This window comes from Chiloscyllium plagiosum, chromosome 10 (genome assembly GCF_004010195.1).
Source record: "Chiloscyllium plagiosum isolate BGI_BamShark_2017 chromosome 10, ASM401019v2, whole genome shotgun sequence".
Lineage (NCBI taxonomy): Eukaryota > Metazoa > Chordata > Chondrichthyes > Orectolobiformes > Hemiscylliidae > Chiloscyllium > Chiloscyllium plagiosum.
Window position 1 is genome coordinate 90,616,823 of NC_057719.1, and position 23,970 is coordinate 90,640,792.

At 43.0% G+C, this 23,970-nt stretch overlaps 1 protein-coding gene across 1 annotated transcript in view; it reads left to right on the forward strand.

Moving 5' to 3' along the window:
• Positions 1-10,921: 10,921 nt before the first annotated feature.
• The window catches only part of LOC122554032 (stAR-related lipid transfer protein 9-like), a gene marked incomplete at its 3' end in the record, with an annotated part of 253,157 nt that continues 240,108 nt past the window's right edge, over positions 10,922-23,970 (forward strand). Inside the window, exon 1 of the mRNA XM_043698518.1 lies at positions 10,922-11,285. Coding sequence (XP_043554453.1) covers positions 11,239-11,285 — 47 coding nt within the window. The remainder of the gene's footprint in view (positions 11,286-23,970) is intronic.

Genomic DNA, 23,970 nt, shown 5'->3' on the forward strand with positions numbered 1-23,970 from the left:
GCCCCCCTATGACCCACCCTCCCATCCTGGCACTTTCCCCTGCCCCCGCAGGAACTGTAAAACCTGTGCCCACACCTCCTCCCTCACCTCCTTCCAAGGCCCTAAAGGAGCCTTCCACATCCATCAAATTTTTACCTGCACATCCATTAATATCATTTATTGTATCTGTTGCTCCCGATGCGGTCTCCTCTACATTGGGGGGACTGGGCGCCTCCTAGCAGAGCGCTTTAGGGAACATCTCCGAGACACCCGCACCAATCAACCACATCGCCCAGTGGCTCAACATTTCAACTCCCCCTCCCACTCTGCCGAGGACATGGAGGTCCTGGGCCTCCTTCACCGCTGCTCCCTCACCACCAGACGCCTGGAGGAAGAACGCCTCATCTTCCGCCTCGGAACACTTCAACCCCAGGGCATCAATGTGGACTTCAACAGTCTCCTCATTTCTCCTTCCCCCACCTCACCCTAATTCCAAACTTCCAGCTCAGCACTGTCCCCATGACTTGTCTGAACTTGTCCTACCTGCCTATCTCCTTTTCCACCTATCCACTCCACCCTCTCCTCCCTGACCTATCACCTTCATCCCCTCCCCCACTCACCCATTGTACTCTATGCTACTTTCTCCCCACCCTACCCTCCTCGACCTTATCTCTCCACCCTTCAGGCTCACTGCCTTTATTCCTGATGAAGGGCTTTTGCCCGAAACATCGATTTTGCTGCTCCTTGGATGCTGCCTGAACTGCTGTGCTCTTCCAGCACCACTAATCCAAAATATACTGATAGCCAATTCAAGATTATCAGTCAGACTTGGAGTGTGGCATACTTGTTTGTACTGGAAGCTATATCTATCAATAAGACAGGGCCGTATTCTTTGCAAACATAAATAATATATACAGAAATCAGCAAAATCAATAAAAGCCATTCCCGTCGTTATTTCCTTAGGGCAATGTTTTGACCAATCAGAGTCAATATGTTTGGCTCAATATTCAAACAAAGTTTAACAATCGAATGTCAGTGATTATCAAAGTGAGAAATCTCACACCACTAGGTTATAGTCCAACAGGTGTAGTTGGAAGTACAGGCTTTCGGAGCACTGTTCCGTTAGGTAGCTAGTTGGGTAACATCATAGAACACATGATCCTGCCCCACTAGCTACCTGATGAAGGAGCACTGCCCTGAAATCTTGTACTTCCAAATAAACCTGTTGGACTATAACCTGGTGTTGTGTGATTTTTAACTTTGCCCACATGAGTCTAAGACTGGCACCTCCACATCATGGCTATCATCAAAATGGTACATTCTGCATAGCAATATTTCTGTCAATGTGGGTACACTTATCAAACGATCAGCAGTCGTTGCTCATGCAATATAAAAAGTTTCTCTTGTGAATGTCTTGTTACAGCTTTAAATAAATGATTTTTTTTCAGCAACACTCAAGTGAAGTGTGTTAAAGTGAGAATTTTAATGGAAGATGTTGATCATTTAAATTGTTATGGAGAAGGGACATTGAAAAACCAAACTTGAAAATGCTCACACGGAAGATAGCTAGTTTATGTGATACGGGAAGGTATCAAGCACAAGTGGACTAGAGACAAAGACTGGGTCGGAAAATAATGGAGCAAAGACAGGCTTTAAGTGGAGGGACTTAAGGCATAAAAAGAGCATTTCCTTAGAAGGATGAAAGGCGGAGTATCCAAACTAGAACTTCCTAGATAACCAAAAAGAGAGTTTAACATAAACAGTAAAAGGAGGTTTTTGATCAATGTCAGGTACAAAATACACTAGAAAGCAGGTAGAACACAGACAGTGCAGAGATGCATTGATAAAGAACATAAAAGTAAAAAGAGTATATGAGAATAGATTAGCAGTTAACATGAAAAAACCCAAAACACTTTTATAATTATATGAAAAGTTAAAGGAATGATGGGGACTCCACCATTTAAAGATAAAAAGAGAATTAGGAGTGTAACAGATAAAACAAATTAGTACTTGCATCTGCCATCATAAAAGAGGGCATGAAACTAATTTCACAGTGGAGCAAAGGGAGAAGAAATCTGTATAAAAAATATAGAAAGGAGATGCTAAATATCATCATGCAATTAACAAGTCACCCAGTCCAGTTGGAATGCTAGGGGAAGCCAGGGAGGAGATTGTGTAATCTGCAATCTTTCAATTCTGAAAATGTGTTGCTGGAAAAGTGCAGCAGGTCAGGCAGCATCCAAGGAACAGGAGAATCAACGTTTCGGGCATAAGCCCTTCTTCAGGATTCCTGAAGAAGGGCTTATGCCCGAAACATCGATTCTCCTGTTCCTTGGATGCTGCCTGACCTGCTGCGCTTTTCCAGCAACACATTTTCAGCTCTGATCTCCAGCATCTGCAGCCCTCACTTTCTCTCGAATCTTTCAATTCTGCTTGGTTGATGGAATAGTACCAGGAGATTGGAGGAGTGAAAATGTTGCAGTGTTGTTAAAGAGGAGCGTGATAAGCAAGTAAGTCAATCTCTTGTTAGACAGAGATCATAATTAAGGACAACATCAACTCTGATTAGGGAAACTTGAACTAATAAGGTACAGGCAGTGTGGAAATGTTAAAGGGTGACCATGTCTAACTAATGTAATTGAGATCTTTGAGATAACTGAGAGGATTGGAGAAGGTACTGCAGTAAATGGTGCATGTATGGATTTTGAAAGGCTTTTGATATAATATTAAAGAACAAACATATTTGGAAAATAGACGCACGTGATATTAAAAGAATGGTTATAACTTGTGTATAAAATTGACTATGGGTTAGGAGGCAGAGAGAGACGTAGTGGATGGATATCTTTTAAACCAGAGAGAAGCAGATGGTGGGATTTTACAACCAGGCGAAAGTGAGGACTGCAGATACTGGAGATTATAGTCGAGAGTGTGGTGCTGGAAAAGCACAGCAGGTCAGGCAGCATCCGAAGAGCAGGAGAGTTGATGTTTGGGCAAAAGCCCTTCATCAGGAAGGCTTTACAACCAGTATATGGGTAAATGGTATACAATTCTGACATTTGCAGATGATTGAAATCTAATACAGAGGAGGGTTACAGACTGTAGAAGGATTGAAGAAATGGCAAATATGTGGCAGATGTAATTGAAAATGGAGTGATGGCATTTGGGAGAAGCAACCAGGACAAGGACAATTCTGGACACCAAGAAGAATGTACATGTCACTGAGTTGATATGGTGCATGTTTAACAGGATGACAACAGGACTGATAGCTGGTAGTTATGTGGAAAAATCAGAGAATCTTCAGATTCGAGAAGGTTTTAAAGATACTTGAGTCATAGAGTCATACAGCACAGAAACAGACTCTTCAGTCCAATCAGTCCATGCTGAATGTAATCCCGAACTAAACTAGCCCCACCTGCCTGGTCCTGGCCCATATCCCTCCAAACCTTTCCTATCCAAGTGACTTTTAAATGTTGTAATTGTATCCACAACCAACGCTTCCTCAGTAAGTTCATTCCACATGCGAACCACCCTCTGTGTAAAAGATTTGCCTCTTTTGTCTTTTTAAAATCTCTCTCCTCTCACTTTAAAAATGTGCCGCCTAATCTTGAAATTCCCCATCTTGGGGAAAAGACAACTTCTCTCAACTCATTATTTTATAAACCTCTCTCAGGTCACTTCTCAAACTCCTACACTCTAGTGAAAAAAGTCCCATCCCTATCCAGCCTTTCTTTATCATTTAAACCTTCCATACCCATCAACATCCTCTTCTGAGCTTGGAATCCAGGTTCATAGTTCCTTGAAAGTGGAGTCCTTGGTAGAGAGGATAGTAAAGGAGGTTGTTGGTATGCTTGCCTTTATTGGTCAGTGCATTGAGTATGGAAGCTGGGAGGTCATGTTGCAGCTATACAGGACATTGGTTAGTCTATTTTTGGAACACTGTATCGGGAAAACATTGATAAACTTGAAAGGTTTCAGAAAAGATTTACAAGGATGTTGTCAGGGTTGGAGAATTTGAGCTATAGGGAGAAGCTGAATAGGTTGAGTTTATTTTTCCTAGAGCGTCGGAGGTTGAGGGGTGATCTTATAGAGGGTTATAAAATCATGAGGGGCATGGAAAGGGTAAATAGCCAAGCTCTTTTCCCCAGGGTGGGGAGTCCAAAACCAGAGGGCTTAGATTTAAGATGAGAGGTAAACGATTCTTAACCTGGGCCTCTTACAGAGATATTTGTATCATCGGTAGTCCCAGGTGAGGTGCCAGAAGACTGGAGGATTGCGAACGTGGTACCACTATTTAAGAAAAGTGGTAAGGGCAAGCCAGGGAACTATAGACAGTGAGCTTGACGTTGGTGGTAGGCAAGTTGTTGGAAGGAATCCTGAGGGACAGGATGTACATGTATGTGGAAAGGCAAGGACTGATTAGGAATAGTCAACATGGCTTTATGTGTGGGAAATCATGTCTCACAAGCTTGACTGAGTTTTTTGAAGAAGTAACAAAGAGGATTAATGAGGGAAGAGCGGTAGATGTGATCTATATGGACTTCAGTAAGGCATTCGACAAGGTTCCCCATGAGAGACTGGTGAGCAAGGTTAGGACTCATGGAATACAGGGAGAACTCACCATTTGGATACAGAACTGGCTCAAAGGTAGATGACAGAGGGTAGTGGTGGAGGGTTGTTTTTCAGACTGGAGGCCTGTGACCAGTGAAAGGCCACAAGGATCGGTGCTGGGTCCACTACTTTTCATCATTTATATAAATGATTTGGATGTGAGGCCTGTGACCAGTGAAAGGCCACAAGGATCAGTGCTGGGTCCACTACTTTTCATCATTTATATAAATGATTTGGATGTGAGCATAAGAAGTATAGTTATTAAGTTTGCTGATGACACCAAAATTGGAGGTGAAGTGGACAGCGAAGAGGGTTACCTCAGATTACAATGGGATCTTGATCAGATGGGCCAATGGGCCGAGAAGTGATAGATGGAGTTTAATTTAGATAAATGTGAGGTGCTGCATTTTGGGAAAGCAAATCTTCGCAGGACTTATACACATAATGGGAAGGTCCTCGGGAGTGTTGCTGAACAAAGAGACCTTGAAGTGCAGGTCCACAGCTCCTTGAAAGTAGAGTCTCAGGTAGATAGGATAGTGAAGAAGGTGTTTCGTATGCTCTCCTTTATTGGTCAGAGTACTGAGTACAGGAGTTGAGAGGTCATGTTGCAGCTGTACAGGATATTGGTTAGGCCACTGTTGGAGAATTGTGTGCAATTCTGGTCTCCTTCCTATCGGAAAGATATTGTGAATCTTGAAAGGGTTCAGAAAAAATTTAGAAGGATGATGGAGGATTGGAGGATTTGAGCTATAGGAAGAGGTTGAATAGGCTAGGGCTGTTTTCCCTGGAGCTTCGGAGACTGATGGGTGACCTTATAGAGGTTTATAAAATTATGAGGGGCATGGATAGGATAAATAGACAAAGTCTTTTCCCTGGGGTTTAGGATGAGGGGGAAAGATATAAAAGAGACCTAAGGGGCAACGTTTTCACGCAGAGGGTGGTATGTGTATGGAAATGAGCTGCCAGAGGAAGTGGTGGAGGCTGGTACAATTGCAATATTTAAAAAGCATCTGGATGGCTAAATGACTAGGAAGAGTTTGGAGGGATATGGGCTGGGTGCTGGCAGCTGGGACTAGATTGGGTTGGGATATCTGGTCAGCATGGTCGAGTTGGACCAAAGGGTTTGTTTCCATACTGTACATCTCTATTTAAAAGGGACCCAAGAGGAAACTTTTCATCCAGAGGGTGACATGTGCATAGAATGAGCTATCAGAGGAAATGATGGAGGGTAGTACAATTACGACAGTTAAAATGCATTTGAGTAGGAAGGATCTAGAGGGATAAGGATTAAATAATGGCAAATGGGACCAGGTTTATCTAGGACATCAAGTTGGCGTGGATGAATTGGACCGAAATGTCTGTTTCCATGCTGTACAACTCTCTGATTCTATAACTCTAGTCCTGTTGTGTAGCTTTACCATGTTAACATTTCATTTTTAGCTATGCCTCGTGCTATTCTTGCCATGTTTTGCTGCATTCTTCATTGATTTGGATGACAGAAGGGGATATACTATTGCCAAATTTGTGGAAGACAGAAAAATACATGAGAAGGCAAATGATAAGCATGATTCTGCAGGGCAGTATAAACAGGTTAAGTGCGTGACAAAGGGTGGCAAATGGAATATAATGTGGGGAAATTTGAGGTTTTTCTTTCTGGCAGGAAGCATTGAGGACTTGAATATAACTTAAATGGTGAAAGGCTGCAGCACAGAGGGATTTGTGGATCTTTGTGCATAACTCATAAAAAACTAGCATGCAGGTTTTGTAGGTGATACAGAATTCAATGCAATGTTCATCTTTATGGATGTAGATTTGCTTACTGAGCTGGAAGGTGTGTTTCCAGACGTTTAGTAGAAACGTGGTGTGTTGGATCTATCTGGTTTCATTTTTTGGAAGTCTGTCTCCTTAGGCATTCATGCAAAAAGTACAGCGGTTCGTGGGTGGCACTCTGTCGGATGACATAGGTTTCCCATTTTCTGGCCTAATCGTAGCCCTACTCAAAAAACTTCAGAAATCTGGACAAATAATTAAGACCAACTTCCAAGAAGTGAAACCAGATGGATCCAACACACCACGCTTCTACAGATTACCCAAAATTCACAGACCAGGAGCCACCATCAGACCTATAGTCTCGCTACCTGGAACACCAACTTACAGATTGGCCAAGAAGCTACACCAAAGACTAAAACACTTAGTAGAAGACTCATGCCACTCCATCCACTCCACCCAAGAATTCCTGAAGACCATCAAAGACACCATGATAGAAGAGGATGAAATAATGGTCGCCTTTGACATAACAGCCCCGTTTACATTCATCAACATCAACCTGGCCAAGGAAACTGTGACTACATTATTAGAAGAACCAAAGACACACACACCAAACACCACCAACTTCATCGGCAAGGACAATATCATCAAGCTAGTGGACCTATGCCTTACCACTCACTTCATCTTCAACAACAAAACCTACGGACAAACCAACAGAACACCCATGGAATCTCCGATATCAGGGTTCTTAGCGGAGGCAGTAATACAGAGACTCAAATAAACAGCTCTGCCAACCATCCAGCCCAAACTTTGGGTCCGCTACGTGGATGACATCACTAAATGAAACAAATTAGAGGAAACCTTCAAGACCATCAATAATATCCTTTCAGGCATAAAATTCATTAAAGAGGAGGAAACCAACAACAAACTGCCATTCCTAGATGTCACAGTCGAGTGAACAGCCAATGGGAACTTCAAACCAGTGTCTACAGGAAAATAACACATACTGATCAAATACTGAACAACAGAAGCAATCATTCCAACATCCACAAACGAAGCTGCATTAAAACATTATTTCAGCTAGCCACCACACACTGCAGCATAGAGGAACTATGCAGAGCAGAGGAAAATCACTTATACCGTGTATTCGAAAAGAATGGGTACCCAATGAACAAAGTCCACCGATTTCATAGCAACAAACCCCAACAAGCAGACAAAACACATCCGGAAACCTTAGCCACTCTCCCCTACATCAAAGACATCTCGGAAATGACTGCCAGACTATTCAGACCTCTTGGCATCATGGTAGCCCACAAACCCACCAACACACTAAAACAGCAGCTAATGAATGTGGAAGATCCTATACAGACAAGCAAAATTAATGTCATTTACAAAATACCTTGCAAGAATTGTAACAAACACTACATTAGACATACAGGCAGAAAACTAGCTACCAGAATACATGAACATCAACTAGCCACAAAAAGACATGACCCACTCTCACTAGTATCCTTATATACAGATAAGGAAGAACACAACTTCAACTTGGACAACACATCCATCCCAGGACATGCTAAACAGAGACATGCACGAGAATTCCTCGAAGCATGGCATTCCAATCGGAACTCTATCATCAAACACATTGACTTGGATCCCATTTACCATCCTCTGAGAAAAAGAACAGGAAATGACATCACCACAAGAAATGACGTCACCACAGGAAATGGATTCACCGACCCAGTGAAACCTAAACATTTAAATAGAAAGTGGGCCATGTCATCAGCACTTCATCCAGAGGCTCACTGATGATGTTGTCTCGTATGGTGACGAAATGTCTGAAAACAAACCTTCCAGCTCAGCGAGCAAACCTACATCCAGAACCTCAACCTGAGCTACAAATCTTCTCAAAACTTGTTCATCGCTACTTTTATACTCCATTACATTTGAAATAAAGAAGTCTTGCTAAAATTGTATTAGGCCTTTGCTTGAGAAAGCTATGAACAGCGCTGGTCCAATGTGCAAGGTGTTGAAGGAAACCCACTTGGTTCTTCCCAGGTAAAGTGGATTTTTATTATCAGGATGTATTTAGCAGACTTGGCCTGTATTCATTGGATTTTATAAGAATGAGAGCTGACCTGTTTGAAACATAATGGATTTTTAGGAGTCTTGATAGAATTGATGTGGAGAGGTTGTTTCCACTTACGGGAGAGTGTAGGACCAGATGGCAAAATCTCAGAGTAGGGGTTGCCCTTTAAGGAAAGAACTAAGGAAGAATTTCTTCTCTTGGGATAGGGAATCTGTGAAATTCTTTCCTGTAGAGGTAGATAAACAGATTTTTGATGAGTAGGGGAATCAATGGTTATGGTGGAAAAAGCAAGAAAGTGGAGTTGAGGATTATCACATCACCTTTGATTTCTTGAATGGTGGGATATGCTCACTGGTCTGAATGGCCTACTTTTGCTCCTACATTTTATGGTTACTGGACTTACCTGGTACTCTATTTCCTCTAACAACCACCACCCTAACTTCTCAATTGTTGTATCTATTTATCCTCTTACAAGCTGTCAATGAGCTACTGCTAATTTAAATCAGAGAACATGGCAACTATCTGCTGCAACAAAATTCTGGGATTTACATATTAATCAATGGAAACTTGCATCCCTATTCTATTAACAAAGACTTTCTTTGCTGCTAGATTCTGGATTTCAGGACAGATTTGGCCCCAGCCCAGGAATCTCCAGTGCAGAAGCGGGTAATTTTTAATCTGATCAGGGTCAGAAATAAGATTTCTGAATACTTTGGATCAAGAAATTTTTCTGGAAAAGAACAATCTTTCAAACTTTGGTGTAGGTTTGGATCTGTTATAAAGCTGACATTAATATTATTTTCACCTCCTTGATTGCCAAAAATATGAAATTATTGATATTTTGAGAAATAGGTAAACAACAAGGACATTGGTTAGGCCACTATTGGACTACTGCATGCAATCTGGTCTTCCTGATATAGGAAGGATGTTGTGAAATTTGAAAGAGTTCAGAAAAGATTTACGAGGATTTTGCCAGGGTTGGAGGGTTTGAACTATAGGGAGAGGCTGAACAGACCGGGGCTATTTTCCCTGAAGCGTTGGAGACTCAGAGGTGACCTTATAGAAGTCTATAAAATTATGAGGGGCTGAATAGGGTAAACAGCCAAGGTCTTTTCCTTGGAGCGGGGGACTCCAAAACTAGAGGTCATTGGTTTAAGGTGAGAGGGGAAAGATTTAAAACGGGCAACGTTTTCACACAGTGTGTGTATGGAATGAGCTGCCAGAGAAGGTGGTGGAATTACAGCATTTAAAAGGCATCTGGTTGGATATATGAATGGTTTAGAGGAAAATGGTCCAAATGCTGGCAAATGGAACTAGCTTAATTTGGGATAGCTGGTCTTCATGGATGAGTTGTCCCAAAGGGTCTATTTTCATGCTGAATATCTCTGTTACTCTATGAGAAACTGTTTCAGGTAGATTTAAAGCAATATAACACAGGGAAAATGCAAACACACATGAAATAAAAGATTGTACCAAGTGGTCTTCCCTCTGTTATTGTCTCTAAACAAACAACTAATTGATTACACATGGTAGTTTGGGCGAGTGGTCTAAGCTCTGTTCTCTATCAAGTTGTCTCACTGGTGATGTAGCTGAGGCGGTTTCCGCAAAGAGGCTGGGCAACCTCAAGTTAGGGCAGCACAGTGGGTAGCACTGCTGCCTCAGTGCCAGGGACCTGGGTTTGGTTCTGGCATCGGGTGACTGGTGTGTGAAGTTTGCACATTCTCCCCGTGTCTCTGTGGGTTTCCTCCACAGTCAAAAATATGTGCAGGTTTAGTGGATTGGCCATGCTAAGTTGCCCACAGTGTCTGGGTAAACGCATGGTTACAGGGATGGATGGGGTGGGGGCCAGTGGGATTCTCTTGGGGAGGGTTGGCGTGCACTCGATGGGCTGAATAGCTTGCTTTCACACTTCAATTCGATGTTTCTGTTCTGGGTGCGTCATTATCACTGACTGACATTCATATCCCCCCCCGACATTTTTAAAGAATGTGACAAATTTTGGTAGCAAGTAACCTGTTGTTTTCTCAGGATGATGGTTGAAGGATTCTCTACCGCTGTTTCTTCAGGACATTGTCACACTATTCTCTCTTCCTAAACAAGCAGATGGGACAACATTTCTCCCTGTGTACCGACTGAAACCCAGGAGCAGTGTCTGAACCATGGACATTGTTGGTCCTGAGACACTGTCCCAAAACCCGTTTCCATGGACCGTTATAAAAGATCCCACCTCCCGCCTCGGACCAACCGTCAATTAGAGTACCGGCCCCGCCCTACACGCTGATCTGCCCAATCACCGTGGCCTCTCTCCTCTTGTCCTAATCATCTTCCATGTGATTAGCATCTGCTTTTGGCCCAATCCCCGCCTCTGACTTGCCAGACCGCTCCGCCCACTGGGCTGATTGGCAGTTCCACCCCGCCCCCCGGCCCGGGGCTGACCCACCTATCGCCCCGCCCCTTTCCTCTTTCGCGGACCCTCGCTCCGCTTCGACTGATTGACAGACCTCTCGCCCCGTCCCCGTGTAGCGATTGACAGCCCCCCCAACCCGTGCTCTGATTGACAGTTTCCCCTCACCCCGCCCCCTGCTCTGATTGACAGCCATCCACGCCCCGCCCCCCCCTTGTCAGGACACTCACTGGCCGGTGGGATGGCAGTACAGGCGGCGGAGTGAGCAGCGTGTCCGGACAGGCATCTCGCTCGGGTGGGGGCGAGGGGGAGACAGGCCGGCGGACAATGACACTGGTGCCTGAAGTTGCGGAGTGAAGCACAGCCTTAGCAGCAAGACTAATCCTCCTGAGTGATGGCCAATGTGCAAGTGGCCGTCAGGGTTCGACCCCTCAGCAAGAGGTGAGGAAGAGAGGGTGAGGGCCGGGGCCAGAGAGAGAGAGAGAGGGAGGGAAGAAAAGGAGTGAAGGGTGTTAGGAAGGGAGGGAGGAGAAGGGGAAAGATGTGGAAGGAAGTTTGGGGGGGGAGGTGTTGGGTGAAGAGTGGAGGGCAGTAGGGTGATGAGATCTGGTTACTGGGTGAGGGAGATTGTGCAGAGAAATCAGGGTGGGTGGGAGAGAGACATCTGTCAAAGTAAGAGTTGGGGCTAAGGAGGAGGGTTAATGATGGGCTCAATGCCAAAGGGGTGGGGAGAATAGAACTGTCAAAATTTGTAAAGTTGGGTGTGTGTTTTTCGGACTGAAATTTGTCAAAGTGCTCTGTGTTTCATTCGTCTCAGTTTAGAGGCTAGATTGCAGTGTAAAGTAGAAATCTCAAATCCACACCCGAACTGATTCTGATAAACTAAATCACTGTTGTGTGAGAGATTGTACAGTTAGATTATTTGTACAACTCCGTGTGTTGTTTTGTTGTTAGAAGAACAGGAAAAGGGCAGACCATCAGAAATCATTGGTTAAAGCTGTCTCTCTTAAAATAAAGTGCTTCCAAATTTGGTTACAACATAATCTGGTTGGCATCTGTTCTGATAATTGAAAGGGAAAGTTAAGTGCTAGCAAGGGTTTGGTAAAGATATAAGTTAATGATCTGTCAGCTAATTATTGCTGAGTTTCAAAGACTGGGTGTATTGTGACAACATCCCTAGAGAAAACGCCAATAACAGCTGAAATGAATGCCGTGCACGTTTGTCCTTCCCCCAACTTTGATCAACAAAGCAACATTATACAATTCTAGAAGTTTGATTTAAACAAAAATATTTAGTTTTATTTTGTATAAAGACTTGGGAGCAAAGCTTAAACAATTCATTGTTAAAATACTGCATAAGTTAGTGTAAGTTTCATCTAAATATCTCTTCACTGTATTTAACGAGCATTTTGTGCCTCAACTTCCCTTCGAGCTCAGTGTTGCTCTGATATTAAAAATGGAAAATGAATCTGCAGCGAAGCAATGAGGGGCACTCAGTAAGGAGCTGGGAAGAGTTCAAATCTAACATGTACCCTTTAGAGGGAAATGTAGGAGCAATAAGTTCAGAGAACCCTGGATGTCTAGAACAATTCAGGACTGGATGAAGAGGAAGAATCGGGCTTCCTCTTCATCCAGTCCAAAGGAAACAATTCATTGGCGACCCAAGAGGAATATAACAACTGCAAAAGGGAACTTAAAGCAATGAGAAGAGCAAAAAGGAGGCATGAGAACAGAATTAGAGTGAATCTTAAGTTACTTTATAAATGCATTAACGGGAAGAGGTTAACCAGGGAAAGAATGGAGCCCATTAGGGGTCTGAGGTGGGAGGAGGGATCGTGAAACTGCAGGATATTGGAAAGATATTGAATAAATGCTTCTCTTCTGTCTTCACTCTGGAAAACGAGATTGTACATACAGAATTCAGGAAGAGGGACTGTTAAGTACTTGCACAGTTTGAACTAGGTAATGGAGAGAGATTGGAAACTGTCGGGCTTAAAAACAGACAAATCCCCTGGTCTGGATGAATTGCATCCAAGGCTGCTGTGGAAGGCAAGGTTGCAGGGGCTCTGACACACAAACGTTTAAACTTAAAAATCACACAACACCAGGGTATAGTCCAATAGGTTTATTTGGAATTTTTAATTCCGCTTTAGCCACAGGGAAAGCGCCAGAGGACTGCTAATGTGGTTTTTGGGAGGGGTGGTAGAGATTAGACTCCCTACTGTATGGAAACAGTCCATTTGGCCCAACAAGTTCACACTGATCCTCTGAAGAGTAACCCATCCAGACCCATTCCCCGACCTTGTATTTAACCCTGCACCTAACACTGGGCAATTTAACTTGGCCAATTCACCTGACCTGCACATCTGGAAACCGGAGCATCCAGAGGAAACTCACGCAGACATGGGGAGAATGTGCAAACTCCACACAGACAGTTACCTGAGGCGGGTATCGAACCCAGGTCCCTGGCGCTGTGAGACAGCAGTGCTAACCACTGAATAATGCTAACTTTCTACTCTACAGGTATAGTGATTTTTCATTAGCGATCTTCCTTAGTACCATTTTCTGTAACATGAGGTTGCAGAGGAACACAACTGTGGCATTATAGCAGAACGATCTGTAAAAGAATAAAGAAAAAAAAGCAAATTACAGAGCATAGGAATAAATTAGCAAATAGAAAATAAAAAGTTCAGAATAACAGTTCTTCCAACCCAATCCACGTTGGCACCTAGCCTCTAGTCTTCTCCAGGCCTCACCTTTAGGTTCTCGAGACAGGGAGAATGTTCTGGAATCATCTTGAGACTCTACCGAGGCCATGCCAAGCCGCTGAGAGATAGCCATGACTGGCAGCCACTCTAGGCTGCTGAAAGACTGCCAGGTCGGGCTAAAGCCAGGAGTTCAGAACATCACCAAGAAGGGAAAAACATAGGAGAAAAAAATAGAAAAGAAATGGACTGAGTGATCGAGCTCAAATTGAGGTGTCATACCCCGTGGCCATCTTCAATCTGCAGGTATTTAATACCGATAAGTGCAAGGTGGTGCACTTTGGAAGAAGCAGCAAGATGAGGGAATATTTAATGAAAGGCAGGACATCGGATAGCTTACAAGAATGGAAGGATCTTCGGATAATTACTCTCAGATCCCTGAAGTCAGCAGAGCACGAGAATAGGATAGATAAGGCATACCAGACAGTTGCTTTCATCCGTCATTGCATAGAGTAGAAGAGCAAAGAGGTAATATTGGATTTGAATGTAGCATTGGTCAGACCACAGCTGGAGTACTGTATGCAGTTCTGGTCACCTCACTACAGGAAGGATGTGATAGCACCAGCGGAATTACAGAGGAGATTCACCAGGATGTCATCTGGGATGGAGAAACTGAGCTATAAGGAGACATTTGGGAGGCTTGAATTGTTTTCTTCAGAGCAGAGAAGCTGGAGAGGAGGAAGTGGGGCCATGATTGAGTTGTGTAAGATTATGAGGGATATAGAGGGTGAGGATTATGAGAGTGATTAGAGAGCAGCTGTTTCCCCTTTGAGGATTCAATCATGAGAAGGCATAGTTTTAGGGTAAGGGACAGTTGATTCAGAGGGGATTTGGAGGGGGAAAGTCTTTTTCACTCAGCAGGTGGTGGGAATCTGGAATGCACTGCCTTGGAAGGTAGTGGAGGCTAGGAATCTTACAACCTTTAAAAGTACTTCAAATATCATAATATTCAAAGATATGAAAGAAGTTGGGATTAGCTCACTTTTATGTTGCTGCAGAGTTGGTGGGCCTTTTCTGCACTGTATGAGTCTGTGATTTGGAGATTGAACTCTGGGTCAGTGGGGATTGCTGTTCAAATATACTGCAGAGAGATGCAGGGTTTGTCGTTCGCTGAAAACTGTAGACAGTGACTTTAAAAGGAGATTGCTTACAGATACTTGCCTTAGTTGTAAAGGGGCCAAAATTCCAGTTATTAATCAAGCCAAAAACTGAACTGAATTAAAAAGAAACAATATCCTTCCAGCTCTCCTTCCTTTAAGCTGCTTTAAAAACTTGCATTTGACCGAGCTTCTTGTCACTTATCTTGTGATCACACTCAGGCGAACTTCCTTGGATTGTATTACTGTATTAAAAGGCCACATTAAATTCTGTTATCATTTAAATTTGCAAAAAAAAATCAGGAACCCTCCCAAGTTCTGGTTGTGCTTTTGCTTTGTTAGGTATTTCTTTTATTATGGATTTTTTTTGTGTGTAAATGCTTGAGAAGAAGATAAAGGCAAATTCCCTGTGCTTCACCGAAGTTCTTTTGGAAATACTTGTTAAAACAATTCCATGCGACTAGTCTGCCAAATGGAAAAAAAATGTGGATTCTGCAAATCTTAAATCAAGGCAGAAAATTCTGGAAATGCTGAGCAGATCAGGAGAAAGAAACAGATTCAACATTTCAGGTCAATGACTTTTCATGACTGAACCCTTTGTGGTTCTGTATCAATATTTTCAACTTAGACCCCTGTGAAATACTTGGAAGGCTGAAGCATACAAAATGAAAGTTGTTAAAGAAATCTTTTAAAATATGGTAAAGAGAAGATAGAATTGCTGAGAATGTGGTTTGTATCATCCAGTGACTTCAGTAAGTACCTTTAAAGACAGCTGAGTCCTACTAACTGTATGCCGAATTTTTGTTCAGCTCTGAGGAATGTTGGCTCACTTTTTTTAGCTAGTGAAGTGAGTTTTGATCTTAATAGTTAGCACATTGTGGTTACAATTGCAGTGTGAAAACAGTTGTTCAGCAAAACTATCATATTGTTTTGGCTTTTATTAATATTTGTTCATGGGGTGTAGGCATTGTTGGTGGAATCAACATTTATTGCCGATTGCTAATTGTCCCTTAATTGAGTGACTTTCCATTTCAGAAGCTGTGGAGTATCGACCACGTCCCAGTAGCCTTGGCATGTGGGTCAGATTAGGACAGGAGTGAACCGCGTAGATTTTTCAACAATTGGCCATTGGTCACCATGAGGCCAGCTTTGAATTCCAGATTTGTAATGAATTCAGATTTCATCATCTGCTATGGTGGAATTCAAATGTATGATCCCAGAGCAGTCTAGGGTCTGCATTACTAACCCATTGATAATACCACTGCGCCACTGCCTGTCCAGAAGCTACTTGTGCAAACCAAGTGGTTTTTTTCAGCAATTGCTCCTGGATGTGTAAGTACTGCTAAAATGAAGCCTAGACCCTGGGTGCTTTTCTTTCTACTTTCGGTCACAGAATACAGTGGGAAACAGACCTCAAGCATTCTTCAGTTGGTTCTGATATAACGCGATCATAGAATAGAGTTGAATCATAGAAATCCTGCACTGAGGAAACAGGCCATTTGGTCCAACAACTTAATACTGACCCTCCAAAGAGTAATCCACCCAGACCTATCCAGTCCTTGCCATGAGCCACCACCCTCTGTCTTCTTTCAGCGAGCCAATTCACTAAATCACCTAACTCCATATTTTGTGCAATAGCCTACTGTGTGGAATCTTATCAAATGCCTTACTGAAGTCCTATTATCTTGTCTGGGGTGAGTATCTCTTTCTTTAAACCATAACAGTTGACCACTCTGGTGTGACCATGGCTAGCCAAATGTAGTAGGAGAAAGTGAGGACTGCAGGTGCAGGAGATCAGCATCGAGAGTGTGGTGCTGGAAAAGCACAGCAGGTCAGGCAGCATCTGAGGAGCAGGAGAATCAACACTTTGGGCATAATCCCTTCGTCAGGAATGAAGCTTGTGGGCCAGGGGGATGAGAGATAAATGGAAGGGGGGTTGTGCTGGGGAGAAGGTAGCTGAGATTGCAACAGGTAGCGTAGCTGAAGCTGAGGGAGAAAGAGATAGGTCGGAGAGGAGGGTTAAGCGGATAGGTGGGAAAGACAATGGACAGGTCAAGAGGGCGGTGCCAAGTTGGAGGCTTGGGACTGGGATAATGTCGGGGGAGGGGAAATGAGGAAACTGGTGAAATCCACATTAATCCCATGTGGTTGCAGGGGTCCCAAGGCGGAAAATTAGCCTTTCTTCCTCCAGGTGTTGGGTGGTTAGGGTTTGGGGATGGAGGTGGCCCAGGACCTGCATGTCTGAGGGGGAGTTGAAGTGTTCAGCCACGGGGTGTTGGAATTGGTGCCGATGTCCCAGAGATGTTCTCTGAAACGATCCGCAAGTTGGTGTCCTGTCTACCCAATGTAGAGGAGACCACATCGGGTTCAACGGATATAGTAGATGACATTTGTGGAAGTACAGGTGAATTTCTGTCGGATTTGGAAGGATCCCTCCAGTACACCACCTCCACTTCCCACACTTCCGCCCTTGAATCCCACCTCTCCCAATGCAATAAGGACAGAATCCCCCTTGTCTTCACCTTCCGCCCCACCAATCTCCGTTACATCGCATCATCCTCTGCCACATCCGCCACCTACAAAGAGACCCCACGACTAGGGATATATTTCCCTCCCCACCCCTGTCAGCGTTTTGGAGAACTGTTCCTTCCGCGAGTCCCTTGTCAGATCCACGGCTCCCACCAGCCCACATCCCACCTTCCCTTTCACTGCAAGAAGTGCAAAACCTGCGCCCACACCTCCTCCCTCACCTCTGTCCAAGGCCCCAAGATATCTGACAGAAATTCACTGTACTTCCACAAATGTCATCTAGTGTATCAGTTGTATCCGATGTGTTCTCCTCTACATCAGGGAGACAGGGTGCCAACTTGTGGATTGTTTCAGAGAAGATCTCTGGGACACCCGCACCAACAAATGGGGCAGCAGTGGTTAGCACTGCTGTCTCACAGCGCCAGGGACCGGGTTCGATTCCAGCCTCTGGCGACAGTCTGTGTGGAGCTTGCACATTCTCCCCATGTCTGCGTGGGTTTCCTCCCACAATCCAAAGATGTGCAGGTTAGGTGAATTGGCCATGCTAAATTGCCCGTAGTGTTCAGGGATGTGTAGGCTAGGTGCATTAGTCAGGAGTAAATATAGGGTAGGGGAATGGGTCTGGGTGTGTTACTCTTCGAAGGGTTGGTGTGGACTTGTTGGGCCGAAGGGCCTGTTTCGTAGGGATTCTAATTCTAATTCTAATTCAACCAATCCCACCGCCCTGTGCTGAACACTTTAACTCCCCCTCCCGCTCCACCAAGGACATACAGGTCCTGGGCCACCTACATCACCAAACCCTAACCATCCAATGCCTGGAAGAAGAACACCTCATTTTCTGCCGTGGGTCCTGCAACCACATGGGATTACTGTGGGTTTCACCAGTTTCCTCATTCCCCCCACTCCACCTTTTCCCAGTCCCAAGCCTCCAACTCTGCACTGCCCTCTTGACCTGTCCATTGTCTTTCCCACCTATCCTCTCTAACCTCCTCTCTGACCTATCACCTTCTCCCCCACCTTCATCTAGCTATTGAATTCTCAGTTACCTTCTCCTCGCCCCCCACCCCCCCATCTCTCAGCCCCCTAGCCCACAAGCTTCATTGTTGACAAAGGGCTTATGCCCAAAACATCAATTCCCCTGCTCTTTGGATGCTGCCTGACCTGCTGTGCTTTTTTAGCACCACACTCTCGACTCTGGTCAAATGTAATCACTGTTAAAGGGTAGAAAATGCTTAGTTTAGGCATCAGAGCTTATTGATATATAGAATCATTACTGCACGTTTAACAGTGTACCAGATGAGAGGTATTCCAATATCAGCATTCAAGATCAGCTATAAATCACTTAGATTGCCAATGGGTCGATGGGTTAAACTTGCTGCTTCACAATACGTTTGACATGCAGTTGGGGCATCACAGCACTTAGTTAACCTATCAATGCCTTTTAACAGTCTATTGGAAGGATTTTACTAAAGCAATTTGTTGATTTACACAACAGACTGTCTCTGACTTAGCATTCATAAGATCAGAAGTGGGGATGTTCGCTGATAGCTGCACAACGTTCAGCATCATTTGTGACTGCTCAGATACTGAAGCAGTCCACGTCCAAATGCAACAGAACCCGAACAATATCCATGCTTGGGTTGACAAGTAACATTAGTGGCACACAAGTGTCCAATAAAAACCATTTTCAACAAGAGAGAATGTCATCATTGCCCCATGACATTGTAAGGTACCTCCATCACTGAATCCCCCGTTATCAAAATCTTGGGAGTCATCACTGACCAGAAACTAAGCTAGATTAGTCAAATAAGTATGTGACTACAAGATCACATGAAACAGTAATTCACCTTCTGATTCCCCAAAGTCTGTTCACTATCGACATGGTGCAGGTCAGGAGTGTGATGGAAAAGAACCCCCTTGCCAGGATGGATGCAGCTTCAACAACACTTATGAAGCTTGACACAATCCAGGACCAAGCAGCTCGTTTTGATTGTTTCTGAATGTGGTGCCATTCAGTTACTCGATAACCAACACTCAATCACAGTAGTGTGCACCATCTGCAAAATGCAGTGCAGAACAAAGAAAAATCCTTAGACAACACCTTCCAAACTCACGAGCAGTACCATCTAGAAGAACAAGGGCAGCGGATACATGGGAATACCATCACCTGCAAGTTTCCCTCCAAACCACTTAATATCCTGACTTAAAGAATCTGAGAATTCTACAGTGCAGAAGGAGACCATTTGACTCATCGTGTCTATATTGAATCAAAGAGTTGGAAAGCCCAAGATGCTTCCTTGCTTTACAATGCTGGTTACTGCATAGACAAAGGACATCCAACCATACAGTGGGAACAAGAATTTGGCAAATGTCTTTAGTTCATTCTGATTTGGAGAGCAAGTTCCGCAGACCAGGTTGACAGTGTCAAAAGCTTTGTTTCTTAGAATCCCCACAGTGTGGAAACAGGCCATAGTTCAAGCTATGGAAATGTAGACCCTGATGTTGCTCTTTTTTTTTCTTCTTAATGTTGTCTTACAAATACATCACTTGTTCCACAGTCTGGACCAAAACCACATTGATTCCAGGAGGCTGTTTACAAGGTGGTTTAATGGATTTTGCGAAAGATTTTTCCTGCTATTGACAGAAGACTCATTCCTCAGTGGTTGTTGCACCCAGTTTTGGATCCTACAGTAGTTCTTCTATAACGTGATTAGATTATAACGTGATGTTTGCGTTCTTGTGCAACCCCACATTATAGAAAAATTGTGCTTTAAAAACACCATTTCAAGTGTGGATTTGGATTCCAGATTTTTATTGAATTCAACATTCACCATCTACCATGGCAGGATTTGAACCTGGGTCCTCGGACATTATCTGGGTCTCTTGTTTAGTTGTGTAGTAATGTTACCATTAGACCATCATCTAGGCACAATGAAATGTCCTGACACCTAGGAGGGAGTACTTCAACTGAGCCACAGCTAACACATTACCACTGCTATCATTTGTTATTAAGTGTTTGGTATTCTCGTCCTGATTATAAACAGTCATTTAGCTCCAGCTTTTCTGGTTCAAAAAAATCTCTTCAATTAAAAAGATTACTTTTGCCTTTCAGGCAACAAGGGAATGAGGAACGAAGTTGATCTGTACAGAGCTAAGGTGATCAGTTTCGACACAGAAAACTGACCTTTTTGATGCCAACCTTCTCGTGTTATATATGCTGAAGGTGTAATAAGATCAGGCGTGTACTCTTGGGTTCAAAACCCAAAAGCAAATACTTAATAAATAGCCATCTCAACTTGTTCAGTTATTTATGTTTAATTTAGCTGCTTAAACTGGCTAGCCTATATATTACTAGTTTTGAACATTTTTCCTCGTCTCCTCGTTTGCAGGTTTGTTACTGGAGGTTAGCTAGTCTTTTGGTGTAATGCAGGTAAACCTCAGCGTTGTACCTGGATCAAAGGCATGTTGAAAGCTCAATGAAGAGAATGCAGCATTTCAGGTTCTTCTGTTTGCATTTATTGATGGTCCAGTTGAAGCTTCGTTTCTCTGGAGTTTATTTCTGATTTGTTGTCATTGGTTTTGACTCTGTGTTCCTTGGACACAATTTAAATAAAACAAATTAATATTTAAAAGGCATTATTAAAAAACAAAATAAACCTTCTCACATTTGAAATTCTCACATTCAAAGACTAATGTTTTGCTAGTAGATTTTAGTGCCAGCTATCATTTTAATTAGTTATTACATATCTTTACAATAGAGGAACCTCCCACAGTACTTGACTTGTGCAAAAATGCCTGATTAATTGAGGCGGCACGGTGGCTCAGTGGTTAGGTCCGGTGAATTGGCCATGGTAAATTGCCTGTGGTGTTAAGTGCATTTAGTCAGAGGGAAATGGGACTGGGTGGGTTACTCCTCAGAGGGTCGGTGTGGACTTGTTGGGCCGAAGAGCCTGTTTCCACACTGTAGGGAATCTAATCTAATATGGACACAGAGTCTGGAGAGAGATTAGGAGTAATAACTAAAACTGTGGTCTAAGAACCAAAGGTTAAAAATGACCTCAAGGAGAGGTAAAGATAGATTAGATAGAGGCCATTCAACCCATTGACCCTCTGAGTAGAGTATTGGGCTGGTTAAGCATGGAGGCAGTAATGCTATAAGGGAGAGTTAGAGACACAGCTGGGCTTGGTAGAGTGAAGAGATGGAACTAAGTGAACTTTGCAATAGAGAGCTCATGGGTTTGGACAATTAGCTGAATTGATATTATTGCTTCTCATTCCAAGACTAGCATTTGTCCCTGTACAAATCATGAGTATGACATCAGTTAATATAAACTATCTGAATGATATTAAATGTTTCACATGTTAAATGTCACATTGGTCTCGTGTTAACATGGGCATGGGTCTGCTGTACTGAGAGATACAGTCTTTCAGATCAAACGTTAACATAGAAAAACATAGAAGAATACAGCGCAGTACAGGCCCTTTGGCCCTCGATGTTGTGCCGATCCAAGCCCACCTAACCTACACTAGCCCACTATCCTCCATGTTAAACAGAGAACCAGAATGTTTTCAAGTCGACAAAAGTGCTGTCACAACTAAGATAGCTAGATTGTAAAGGATAGAACTAGAGCCTAGCAAATGCCTATTTAAATTTCTTAGAGAGACAAATTCAACGAGCATGATTTCAGTATGCTACTGTAAGAGTTAAAACCCACCACCTGAATACAATTAAATATTCAACTGATGTACAATTTACAAATAACTGTTTGTAGCTGCAGATTTTGTTCAATGTCCTGGTTAATAATTAGCTTTCAACCAATTTTCACTAAAAAAGATAATATGGTTATTTTTATTGGTGTAACTTTGCTGTGCTGTTACATTTGTCTACAGAGTGACAGTGGTTGTACTTCCCAAGTAGTTCACTTTATGGAGGAACATTTTTGAAATCCCTTGAAGTTATGAAAGATAAAAATGTGAGTTAATTATTTGACCTTTTTAGAAGCAAATCATATTGGGGGCAGCACAGTGGCTCACTGCTGCCTCACAGCTCCAGGGACCTGGGTTTGATTCCACCTGTATGAAGTTTGCACATTCTCCCTATGTCTGCGTGGGTTTCCTCTGGGTGCTCCGGTCTCCTCCCACAATCCAAAAAATGTGCAGGTCAGATGAATTGGCCATGCTAAATTGCCCATAGTGTCAGGTTCATTAGTCAGGGGTAAATGTGGAGGAATGGGTCTGGATGGGTTACTCTTTGGAAGATCGGTGTGAACTTGTTGGGCCAAAGGGCCTGTTTCCACACTGTAGGGAATCTAATCTAATCATGAGAAATACAACGATTCTTTAATCTGATGTTGCTTGGAGATGAAATGAGTACAGATGTGAGAAACTAAGTACAGTGAGATGGTGTAGAATCTGTGTGGCTAGAATTGAGGAACTACAAGGGTAAAACCAAAACCGTAATTGGAGTTATGTATAGGCCTGCAAATAGTAATCAGGAGCCAGGAATCGCTACAAACAGGGAGCGTCCCAATATCTTGCAGGTGACAGGTGCGATTAGTCGATAATGTTGGACCTTTTTCTCCTTTCTTTTGGACATGAGGACAGAAGTATGCCATTCATCTTGTCTAGCTTGCCCTGCAATTCAATGGCTGTTTAAATCTTCAGTGGCTTTTACCCATCCTATCCTCATAATCTCATATGACATAGATAATCAGCATCTATCAATCACTACCTGAAACGTACTTAAAGACCGAGCTTCCACAGTTCCTAAAGTTCACAACCCCCCAAGTAAAACAGTTTCTCCGTATCTTATACTTAAGCGGCAAGTCCCTTAATTTTTTTATTTGTGCGCCACCCCCCACCCCAACCTCTGTTCTAGACTATGCAACCAGGGAAATTATCTTAACTGCATCTACTCTGTCCATCACATAACGTAGTTTGTATGTTTTAATGAGATCACCTTGCATTCTTTGGAACTTCAGAGAAGACAGGCTGGTTTTACCCAATCTCTCTTCAGAGGGCAGTATCATTATTCCAGGAATAAGTCTGGTGAATCTTCATTGCACTTCCTGTATAGAAATAATATCTTTGCTGAGATGAAGAGACCAGAACAATACACAATACTCCAGCTGTGGTCTAACCAAATACCAAGAAATTTACTTTTCCCTTTCCATTTAGTTGTTGTGGTTACCGCAAAACTGGAGTAGCCCTGAGACTTGATAATGGAACCTTTTTGGTTTAGTCATGTAAACTGATGAACACACTGGGTGAAATCAGTACAAGATTGTTTGTTTGTATTATTGTCAATAGAATGTAAATGAAAAAGAAATATATGTTAAATTCTGTGCATGTAAGGGCAACTTATAAAATTAGGGTTTGTTTTTGCTTGTTCATAAGAAATGACAGTATTAATGGTTTTAGCAATATAGTTATTGTGTCAGGACAGGGCTTCATCAAACAAATTAATGAATTTTTAAATTAATTTCTTGTTTTGAGATAATTTTCCAATCAATTCTTGAAAGACCATGTGATGCAATGGATTAAAAAAAATGACATTTTATCAAGTACAAATGACAAAATTGGAAGTCTAGCATCAAAAACAGAATTGCTGGGGAAACTCCAATCTCACAGCATCTGTAGAGAGAAACCAAACATGGCAAGCTAGACAAGTTGAATGGCCTACTTCTGTCATTTCGAATCCAGTGACTTTTCTCCAGAACTCAGGAACTTTAGCAT